Here is an 11709-nt window from a genome sequence, read left to right on the forward strand (position 1 = left end):
CGTGTCTGGGCCCCTCCTGGAGCAGGGGGCAGCGGGAAGTCACCAGCCTGCCCTGCACACAGGCCCTGAGCCCGTCTGGGGCTATTCTCTTCTCCCTCGGGAGGGAGACACCCCAGGCCGGCAGCAGTGGTGCGCGTGTTCATCCCCTTCGTCTCCCATTAGGTGACACTGCTGAGCGTGGAGATGACTGCCCTGAAGGAGGAGAGAGACCGACTCAGAGTGACATCTGAGGACAAGGAGCCAGAGGAGCGGCTTCAGAAGGCCATCAGGGACCGAGACGAGGCCATTGCAAAGTGAGTAGGCACAACTTGTTTAACTGCAGGCATTAGTAACACGAGAATGTGCTCAGTCTCAGGTGTTAAATCGAACAGAAGAACATAAAACTCAGAGTTTCCCTGCTACTCTGGAATTTCTCACTCCCCATCCCATTCTTCTTCCCAGACAGACACTACTGTTAAAAGTCGGGTATGCATTTTTTGCAGATTTTTTACATATGTGTATGCAGGTGTATATGCAATACAGTTTTTGTGGACTTTTTAAAAAATCAGTGAGATGATGCTCTCTACGTGGGTTTTTTTGTTTGTTTTCACTTATATCTCAGCATTCCAGTTTCATTATGTGTGCTCAGTTGCTTCAGTCTCGTACGACTCTTTTCAACCCCATAGACTGTAGCCCACCAGGCTCCTCTGTCCATGGAATGCTCCAGGCAAAAATACTGGAGTGGGCCAATCTCATTTTATATACACACACACACACACACACATAATTTTTGTTGTTGTTTTTGTTTTACTCTTCATCATAGACATTTTCAAGCATAAACGAAAGTAGAAAACATAAGACGAATTCCGACCTCCCTCCCTCTCAGTCTCAGCGCTGATGAACTGCATGGCCAGTGTGGCTTCATCTGTAGCCATCCATTTCCTCCCTCTCCCCTTCTGGGCCATGTTAAGGTGGATGGCAAGACATATTATCTCATCTGTAAACATTTTCACAGAAATCTCTACCAGAGAAAGACTCTTTATTGTAAAACACACGCCAGAAATATCACCACGAAAAAACTTCAATTTCTTAATATCATCTAGTATCCAATGTTCAAATTTCCCCAGTTGTCCCTTATCATAAATGTCTTTTCATACTCGATAAGAATCAGACACCAAAGTCCACCATACTCTGTTGTTATGTCCCAAAAGGTTGTAACTCTTTCCACTTTTTTTTTTTTCTATTTGCATTTATTGAAGAAACTGGCTCTTTTTAATTCATAGTTTTCCTACATTCTGAGTTTGACTGCATCCCCAGAGTGTCACTGAACATTTTTCTTTGTCTTTATTAATTTCTAGTAAACTGGGTCATTTTTAAATGATGTTTTGGGCTTTCTCTGGCAGAGAAGAAATGCATAAACGCATTCTTGTACATTCAAAATATTTGGCAGTACAAAGGCAAAGACCATATTTATTTCCCATCCTCCTGAAAATTATCTTTGTCACACATTCAATCTGTCCTGTTTATTGAGTCTAAGGAGATAAAGGGTACTAAAGTACTGAAATTGCGTCTGCTTTGCAGGCTTTATAGCACATTAATAACAACATTTGTGCATCACTTTACTGCTTACAAAGCGTCCGTTAATCTCCTAGCCACAGCAAGAAGTAGAGCTTTTTAATCCCAATTTTACAAATGAGGGCATTTCCCCAGCGTCACAGCCAGTGCTGATCACTGGCCTTCACATCAGTCTCAGGCTCCTTTCCCCTTACCTCAGGGCTACTTGTCAGAAAGCTAAAAGGAGCTTATTTAAAAGAATTTGTAAATAGATACTATTTGACTTTTTTAAGAAATAATACGACATTTTAATTTCTGACTTTAAAATTCCCCACATCTTCCCCTTTGCATTTTCATATACCATTGTCCCCTCCCTTCTGTTCTCTTCAGTCATTTCCATCACTTCCATTTTGGTTTTACTTTTGGGTCCCCTTTTCTGTCTGGTCAGAATCTCCTATCAAGTTGTCTTTCAATTTCCAGTTCATTTTCGAATTATCCTCGGTAAGAATCACAAACCTACACTATCTTTGCCATTGCTGATGATTGTAGTTCAGCTCAGTCGTGTCCGACTCTTTGCGACCCCAAGAACTGCAGCACATCAGCCCTCCCTGTCCATCACCAACTCCCAGAGTTCACTCAAACTCATGTCCATCCAGTCGGTGATGCCATCCAACCATCTCATCCTCTGTTGTCCCCTTCTCCTCCCACCCTCAATCTTTTCCAGCATCAGGGTCTTTTCTAGTGAGTCAGTTCTTCACATCAGGTGGCCAAAGTATTGGAGTTTCAGCTTCAGCATCAGTCCTTCCAATGAATATTCAGGACTGATTTCCTTTAGGATGGACTGGTTGGATCTCCTTGCAGTCCAAGGGACTCTCAAGAGTCTTCTCCAATGGATGTACTTACTGAATACTTGAATTTTTGTTCAGTTGCTCAGTGGTGTCTGACTCTTTGCAACCCATGGACTGCAGCACGCCAGGCTTCCCTGTCCATCACCATCTCCCAGAGTTTGCTCAAACTCATGTCCATCAAGTCGGTGATGCCATCCAACCATCTCATTCTCTGTCGTCCCCTTCTCCTGCCCTCAGTCTTTCCCAGCATCAGGGTCTTTTCCAATGAGGCAGCTCTTCACATCAGGTGGCCAAAGTATTGGAACTTCAGCATCAGTCCTTCCAAGGAATATTCAGGATTGATTCCCTTTAGGATTGAGTGGTTTGATCTCCTTGCAGTCCAAGGGACTCTCAAGGGTCTTCTCCAAAAGCACAGTTCAAAAGCATCAATTCTTCGGCGCTCAGCTTTCTTCACAGTCCAACTCTCACATCCATACCTGACCACTGGAAAAACCATAGCCTTGACTAGACGGACCTTTGTTAGCAAAGTAATATCTCTGCTTTTGAATATGCTATCTAGGTTGCTCATAACTTTCCTTCCAAAGAGTAAGCGCCTTTTAATTTCATGGCTGCAATCACCATCTACAGTGATTTTGGAACCCCAAAAAATAAAGTCTGCCACTGTTTCCACTATTTCCCCATCTATTTCCCATGAAGTGATGGGACCAGATGGAAAAACCATAGCTTTGATTATATAGAGCTTTGTCAGCAAAGGAATGTCTCTGCTTTTTAATATGCTGTCTAGGTTTGTCATAGCTTTTCTTCCAAGGAGCAAGAGTCTTTTAATTTCATGACTTCGGTCACAGTCTGCAGTGATTTTAGAGCCCAAGAAAATTAAGTCTGTCACTGTTTCCATTGTTCCCCCAACTATTTGCCATGAAATGATGGGACCGGATGCCATTATCTTTGGTTTTTGAATGTTGAGTTTTAAGCCAGCTTTTTCACGCTTCTCTCTCACCTCATCAAGAGGCTCTTTAGTTCCTCTTCACTTTCTGCCATAAGGATGGTGTCATCAGCATATCCGAGGTTATTGATATTTCTCCCAGCAATCTTGATTCCAGCTCATGCTTCATCCAGCCCAGCATTTCTCATGATGTACTCTGCATATAAGTTAAATAAGCAGGGTGACAATATACAGCCTTGATGTACTCCTTTCTTAATTTGGAACCAGTCCATGTCCGGTTCTAACTGTTGCTTCTTGACCTGCATACAGGTTTCACAGGAGGCAGGTAAGGTGGCCTGGTATTCCTATCTCTTGAAGAATTTTCCACAGGTTGCTGCTATTCATACAGTCAAAGGCTTTAGTGTAGTCAGTGAACGAGAAGTAGATGTTTTTCTGGAACTCTCTTGCTTTCTCTGTGATCCAACGGATGTTGGCAATTTGATCTCTGGTTCCTCTGCCTTTTCTAAATCCAGCTTGAACACCTGGAAGTTCATGGTTCATGTACTGTTGAAGCCTGGCTTGGAGAATTTTGAGCATTATTTTGCTAGTGTGTGAGATGAGCACAATTGTATGGTAGTTTGAACATTCTTTGGCATTGCCTTTTTGGGGGATTGGAATGAAAACTGACCTTTTCCAGTCCTATGGCCAATGCTGCATTTTCCAAATTTGCTGGCGTATTGAGTGCAGCACTTTGACAGCATCATCATTTAGGATTTGAAATAGCTCAACTGGAATTCCATTACCTCCACTAGCTTTGTTCATAGTGATGCTTCCTAAGGCCCACTTGACTTCGCACTCCAAGATGTCTGGCTCTAGGTGGGTGATCACACTATCCTGATTATCTGCGTCATTAAGATCTTTTTTGTATAGTTCTTCTTTGTATTCTTCCCACCTCTTCTTAATATCTTCTGCTTCTGTTAGGTCCATACCATTTCTGTCCATTGTGCCAGCCTTTGCATAAAATGTTCCCTTGGTGTCTCTAATTTTCTTGAAGCGATCTCTAGTCTTTCCCACTCTATTAATTTCCTCTATTTCTTTGTATTGTTCACTTAGGAAGGCTTTCTTTATCTCTCCTTGCTGTTCTTTAGAAGTCTGCATTTGGATGGGTTTATCTTTCCTTTTCTCCTTTGCCTTTCGCTTCTCTTTTCTCAGCTATTTGCAAGGCCTCCTCAGACAACCAGTTTGCCTTTTTGCATTTCTTCTTCTTGGGGAGGGTCCTGATCACCACCTTCTATATAACATTATGAACCTCTGTCCATAGTTCTTCAGGCCCTCTGTCTATCAGATCTAATCCCTTGAACCTGTTTGTCACTTCCACTGTAAGGGACTTGATTTAGGTTGTACCTTAATGGCACAGTGGTTTTCCCTATTTTTTTCAATTTAAGTCTGAATTTTGCAATAAGGAGTTCATGATCTGAACCACAGTCAGCCCCTGGTCTTGTTTTTGCTGACTGTATAGTTTCTCCATCTTTGACTGCACAGAACATAATCAGTCTGATTTCGGTATTGACCATCTGGTGATATCCATGTGTAGCGTTGTCTCCTGTGTTGTTGAATAGCAGTGTGGTATTTTGGAGTGAGACCATACTATTACGAATAACAAAGGGTGAAATTGTGTCAAACAACTAGGGAGTAAAATGGTAAAATTAGGGTGCTAGTTGTGGAAACCCAGTAAGTTAGAAGCAGAGTCTGGTTTGTCAGCTTCTCTCAGCTGGAGAAGCAAGAGAGCTGGCCATCAGGCTCTGACCACCCTCTGTCATCTGCGCAGGAGGTGGGGGATACAGCCAGAGAAAGTGCCAGGGTGTAGGAGAGCAGAAGAAACAAGTTGTCCCGTCCCCTCCATTAAAATGAGTGCGCCTAGCTCCAACACCCGGGTGACAGGAAGTTACAAGTCTCCGTGGAACCTTGAAATGCATGCCCTTGCCTGCTGCCCACGGAGGCCAAGTCAGCCTCCTGGGGTCTGACTGATCAGATTTGTGAGTTCTCCCTCCTGAGTAGGAAGGGTTTTGGAGTGAGGACCTGTCCTTCCTGGCCCTGCCCTTAGAGTGTTAGATCACTCCAGGAGGGTTCTTTTTCTGTCCCTCACAAATGAAATTCTGGGTATACAGAATTCAGACGAGACCTAAGGAATCATTGAAATGTGGGACAACCATACATTTGTGTAGGGCCGAGAATCCCAGAGACAGGGGAGCCTGGTGGGCTGCCGTCTATGGGGTCGCACAGAGTTGGACAGGACTGGAGTGACTTAGCAGCAGCAGTAAGAGTTTTATATGTCATCTCTTATCTTGGCTGCATTTTAGAATCTTCCCCGCCCCCAACCCCAGGGCCCTATCCAGAACAATTCTTCAGTCTGAACCTTCAGTCTGGGTTTGGGGCAGCTCCCACCCCATGATTCTAATATGCAATAAGGGTGAGACTCGGCCCCAAGAAGAATAACTTCCCTCTCTTCACTGGACAGCAAAAACCTTAAGGTGTTCAGAAAAGTTAACAATTGTATCTCCTTTCAGGTGAAAGGTCCTCAGTGAAAAGAAATCCCGGGCTGGCATCTGCCTTACACAGCCAGAGGGCTCAGTTGCTATTGGTTTCATTTACACAAGGAATTCGCCTAACCCTTTGGAATATTCCTTTTTAAAACTGATTAATGTATTGATCAGGGGCTTCTACAGCTTTTTCCTTGTTTTGTGCTTTCTCGTGAATGATAAGCTCCAAAGATGCCCTAGTGAGCAAACGTTCCGAGGGTGCCGTCCCAGGCTGTGACTGACACCTAGGCCCCCAAGGTGGGCCCAGCTCGAGGGCTTTCCGGAAGGAAAGGGTTCCCGTCTGTGCCCGTCGGGCCGCATCTGTCGCTGGACCTGTGCCCCTCCGGCAGCGGCGTTAGTCAGCAGATTCCGAGGTCTTCAGGCTGCTCCTGGCGCCACCTGCCGGGAGACGCCTGTAAGCTCAGGAGGATTCCCTGCCGCGGGGCGCCGGGGGTTTGCTCTGACTTCCAGGACCGTGGGGTGGGCCCTCCGGGCGTCCGTGGCAACCGGCGCCAGGCAAGTATTTCTGCCTTCGCGACCAGCCAATGGCAGCGGCCGTCACGGGAGCAGCTTGCGGCATTTGAGACCCCGGCGCTCATTGGCCAGGCTCGGCTCCTGTCCAGGCAGCCGCAGTGCGGGTGGGTGGACCCGCTGTGAGCGGACCCGCTCTAAGCGGCCTGGAGAGTCCGGGATGGGTGGGCGGGGCTCCAGCCTGGAGCCCCAGGGTGTCGAGGGAGGTAACCAACTGCTCGGTGGACTTGAGGCCACAGAGGAAGCGCTGGTCGCGGGGTAGCCCGAACGGTTCACCCCTACTGCCTTCTGGTCAAGCTTGGCTTTGACGGGGGCTGGGCAGCCTCTGAGGGTGGGTCCTCACAAGGCCATGCACATTGGTCTATGGCCCTGGGTGATGAGAGCCGTCTTAGTTTTGCCCTTTTAATGTGAAAGGTATCAGTCCCTGAAGGACTAAATACTCTTTTGGCAGCTGGACAACCACTGCCACCTTATAGAAGGTGCCCAGCTAAGGCTCTGCCACTTTATTCCCATTACCTGGCATCCCTGCAAAGTTACCTTTTGCACTGAACCACCATGGTTTAGGAATGCTGGGGAAAGTGAACAAAGTATGTAAAACACATCAAAATGTGCAAATACAAAATGCAGAAGTGTGGGAGCAATTACTCATCAATGGTCATCATCCCAAGAGAACCAAGTAGACATTTTTGAGTGTGACCTTCAAATATACACCAGCAGGTTTTCTTGTACAAAGCTAGTATCATACGTGACCTTGTCTCTTGGTTCTTTTTTACACTCAGCATAAATCACGAGTGTTTCCCCACTGTCAGTAAATATTCAACATTGTGGTTGTTACTGGGAGGTGACTGTATTCCATCATATAATTTGCCATGAGTCCCCTAATTATTGGCTACAGTGATTAGCTGAGCTGTGCAGCACTGTGTGGCTGCCAGTGCACACACCCTCAAAAGAGGGGGTTGCTAGTGGAAAGGAGGCACCAATGGGTTAAGTCCAACTTCCATGGGGACTGGTCTTTTGGGGGAAAGATGAAGGCAGCAGCCCCTTAGTGCTATAAGAGGTCTTTGATCTCTGGGTTCCAGTCCTGATTTAAGTATCCTCCTCTCTTAATCACTTTAAGATAGTGGTCAGATAATCCTTTCACCTACAGCTTGTTTATGAAAGTTGAGAAAATGTGTATGAAAGCATGTTACACAATTTTCCAGGCCTCTAGAAGTAACACTGTAGTTACAGTTACTGTTTGTTGTGAGTCTGGGGTCAGAGACTGTTTCCTTATCCCATGGACGCTGGGTGCCCCAGGCAGAGGACCTGATGCTCTGGCACAGGGTGTCGGCACTCACCCCAGCTTGTGTGTTTCCAGGAAGAACGCTGTGGAGCTGGAACTCGCCAAGTGCAAGATGGACATGATGTCTCTCAACAGCCAGCTGCTGGATGCCATTCAGCAAAAACTGAACCTCTCGCAGCAGCTTGAGGCTTGGCAGGTAAAGGAGTCTGTGAACCCAGGCTGAGTGTAAGGATGGGTTTGTTACTGGAGGGTCCTGTGTGTGCAGGTGAGCAGTGATCCGTCTTCACTGGGTGAGAGTCAGGGTTCCAGGCCCCAGGCCCTGAGTGCCTGGAGGAAGCTGCTCTCAAGAGCGAGGAACCCGGCTGTGCCGACCTCCAGGCTTGAACAGGGGCCTCCTTCAGCCGCTTGCCTTGGCTTTGTTGAAATTAGCTCTAAAGATACTGCTGTCAACACTGAGGGCCCAGGAAGCCCTGTATGACTGACTGGAAATTCATTCATTACTGGATGCATGTCGTTCAGGCACCCTTGGGTTGTTAGCGGCCGCTGCTCTTCCCTTTCTCAGGCCAGCTTCCTTCTTCCACACAGCACCATCCTGGTGCAGGTCTGGGGAAAGTGAGTCAGCGTGTCCGTCTCTAGCACCACGGGTGTCAGGGTCCAGTCAGCCTGCCCTGTCCCAGGCCCCGACGCGCTCCCCACTGGGCCAGGGCCACGACTTGCTTTTTGTTAATGAGATTACAGAAGTACAATTTCAGGATATGGGTGTAACCATTCATGTTTCTCCCCAAGAAAGCCCAACTGGACAGATGAAAAGGCCCCTGCAGCTTTCCCAGGCAGGGCCCTGCCCGGCTGGCTGCAGGTGCGCCGGGGTCCCCCCACCCCAAGAGCTGCTCCCCGCCTCCCAGCGCACCGTGTCCTGGCTCACTGCGTCTGTTCTTCTCTTTTCTCTCGGCTACAGTTTGCTTCCTCAGGGCTTTTTACTATCTGGCTCCTTTGGTTTCTGATCTAGTGGCCTTTCTCAGTTCCCGTATCAACAGCTTTAGTTGTACACCCCTCCTGCCTTTGAGGTGAGCTCAAGCCCTCATCCCCTCCCCTCTCCTCTCCCGCCATCATGGTCCCGCCCCGCCACCTCCCTTGTGGTCACCATGTCGTGTCGGTGCCAGCGTCATCTCGTCCAGTGTGCCATGCCATCGCGCCCTGGCCTCCCCCTCCCTCCACCGGCACGTCCGTGAGCGCGAGCGCAGCAGCACGTGGCCCAGGCCTGACAGGGTGACCCGGCTGACGCTGGTTTCTTGGTTCCACCTCCTCACAAGTGGGCTGTTTTATAGACGTGACCTAGCATGGAGTTACTAGCATCTTGTGTGTGTATCAAGTTTTGACGTGATAGATTTCATGGAATTCCTTTGCTGAATCTTACAGTCTAAAAAAATGCAGTTTGCAGTGTACCAGAAAAAACACTGGCAGCTTTGAAAGGGTTTATCTCTGAAGGACCCTGTGACATTCCTAAAGTTGCATTTAATGTAGATCTTATGGCAGCGTCCCAAGAACAGAGCACTGGGCCGAGGATTTGACACTGGGACCTTCGAAGTGAGGACCGTGGCACTTGACGAGGAGTGGGTGTAGGAGGGAAGTTGTATGTGAAGAAAGAAGGGGCGGGGAGGAAGGCAGGAGAGCGGGCCGTGAGCGAGGGGTCTGCCCGCCGCCGCCTGGTGACACGCTCAGGAAACTTGCCGAGACGTCTGAGTGACCGCGAGCTTGGGCGAGTGTGTGGGAGGTGATGGACAAGCTGGTCAGCCAGCGGCCCCGCCAGCCCACTTCCTGTGCTCACCAAGGGACCGGCTGCTCCGGCCTCAGGAACAACCGCCCTGCGCGGCCTCCGCGTGTGTGCCCGCAGATGCGGCAGCTGACTCGCTCCAGCGTTCAGCCCGCGGCTCGGTCTTTTCACTAGGACATCCCGGAGCCCACCCCCCGCCTTTAGGGTAAAGCAGCTGGGCAGATGCTTGTGTTTCTGGCTGATGTTACTAGACTGGGCTGCTTGTTTCTAAACCAGGACTTTTCATGGTCTGTTAGTGGCTCTGTCCTGCACAGACTCAGTCCAGCGAGGAGAGCAGAGCTGCTCTGTCCAGCAGCTGCCGTGGGGTAAGAGCTGGTTCTGTGAGGCGAAGTCTGGGTGGAGGGAACATCTCCTCTGTAGTTAGCTCGCCGTAGGGAGAGGTGCGGCGGCCTCACTGAGGAAGCACTGAGGCTGGAGCACGACAAGCCTTGAACGTGGCGACGCCCCAGCCTCCACCAAACAGGGGCCCATCCGTGGGGGCTGAGCGTGGATGGTGGTCGGCAAGGACACACCAGGGAGCCTCAATCTTGCACGCGGGCCTGCCAGGGGCGCATGGGCGCCGGCAGCTCGGGCTGGCAGGAGTCTGAAGGGGGCAGAGGGGCAAGAAAAGCCCCAAGGCCAGGCTGTGAGGCTGGAGGGCTGGTGGTGGCCGAGGCCACCCTGGGGCTGCGGGAGGGGGACCAGGTGAGAGAGGAGCACTTGGCCCCGAGACACACAGGGAGCAGGGTCGAGGGGGCTGCCCGCAGGCTGAGCAGGGCTGGGGGCGACGGCCAGACACCAGTGGCGGCTGCTCCCGGGGCCACAGGGACACAGCTGGTCCCGGGTCGGCCCTGGAGTGACACCGCGCAGCCAGCCAGGCCCTGGGAGGCCGGGAGGGCGGGCTGCGCAGCCGCGCGGTGCTTCTTGGTCTCGAGTCAGGGCAGCTGTGGCTGCAGCCGCTCGCTCACGTCCCTGCCATCCTCTCCTCTCGTGCTGCCCCGCTCCACCACCTCCCTAGCCTGTCCCGCGCCGGGTCAGCATCCTCACCCCACCCGTCTGCCCGCAGGATGACATGCACAGGGTCATTGACCGGCAGCTGATGGACACGCACCTGAAGGAACGCAGCCGGCCTCCTGCCACCCTCTCCCGGGCCCCGGGCCTGGGGCGTGGGGACGAGCCCAGCACCACCGAAGGCAAACGGCTCTTCTCGTTCTTCAGGAAGATTTAAACTGGGAGGAGTCAGGCCAGCGAGGACGGGCACACTGACACCGACTCAAATGGGGGCGTGGGCCGGGGCCCAGGGCAGCACATGTGCCCGCCGCGCTGGGCCGGGCTCAGTGGCCGCACTGCCCACTCGCCCGGGGGCCGCGTCCTCAAGAGGCCCCGCCGCCTCTGAAGGCGGCTCTCACCGGGGCATGTCCCCACTGCCGGGCCCGTCCTGGGGTCCACTGCCGCGGGGCGGGGCTCAGGCTTTCAGAGCGGCTGCTGTGCCCGGCTCCAGGCACCGCTGCCCTTCTGCTCTGGATCGGGGAGAGAAGCGGAGACCCACTCTGCGTGCCCCTGAGGCCCCGGCTGCCCACCACGGGGGCCTCGTCCTGCTGGGCACCAGGCCCGGGCCTGGACCCCTCTTCCCACAGCCCCGGCCCAGGAGGCAGCCCCTCACCCGTGTGCATGCACCCCCGGGCCTGGAGCCCCGGCCTGTGGGCCTGACAGCTGGCTCTTCTGGCCATAGCGGGCCCAGCCACGGCTGAGGCCGTCCCCAGCCTCAGAGGAAGCAAGGCCTGCCTCCCCGCGTGTTGCTGCAGGCCTTCCTCCTCGGCAGGGCACTCTGCGGGCTCAGCCCTCTCCCCTTCCCGGTGCCAGGCAGAAGGTGGAGCTCCAGCCCCCGGCCCCCCGCATACCTAAGTTCTTGGCTCCGCCACAGGCCACAGGACGGCTCCAAAGGGGTCTGCGCTCAGCCATGCCGCCAGGCAGCGTTGGCTCCACAGGGTGGACGCCTCTAGAAACTGCCCACCAGGCCCACGGAAGGTCACCCCAGCGACCTCCGACTCCTGCTAGTCCTCAGCAACCGCTTCACCTTCTCTGCTGAGGCCCCGACTCGGACTCAGAGGCACCGGGCTGAGGCCGCCCTCAAGCTGCTTTACAAGGATCATCTCCCTCCCTCACGGGGAAAGCACAGCAGGGATGAGTGGAAAGAATGTACC

At 51.7% G+C, this 11709-nt stretch overlaps 1 protein-coding gene across 1 annotated transcript in view; it reads left to right on the forward strand.

Annotated features, from left to right (window-relative positions):
* Positions 1-10920, forward strand: part of BICDL1 (BICD family like cargo adaptor 1) — an 80869-nt gene extending 69949 nt beyond the window's left edge. Inside the window, exons 9-11 of the mRNA XM_052654853.1 lie at positions 163-293; positions 7771-7891; positions 10572-10920. Of these exons, the coding sequence (XP_052510813.1) occupies positions 163-293; positions 7771-7891; positions 10572-10733 (414 nt within the window). The 3' untranslated portion in view covers positions 10734-10920. The remainder of the gene's footprint in view (positions 1-162; positions 294-7770; positions 7892-10571) is intronic.
* The last annotated feature ends 789 nt before the right edge of the window (positions 10921-11709 follow it).

Source organism: Budorcas taxicolor, chromosome 17 (assembly GCF_023091745.1).
Source record: "Budorcas taxicolor isolate Tak-1 chromosome 17, Takin1.1, whole genome shotgun sequence".
NCBI lineage: Eukaryota > Metazoa > Chordata > Mammalia > Artiodactyla > Bovidae > Budorcas > Budorcas taxicolor.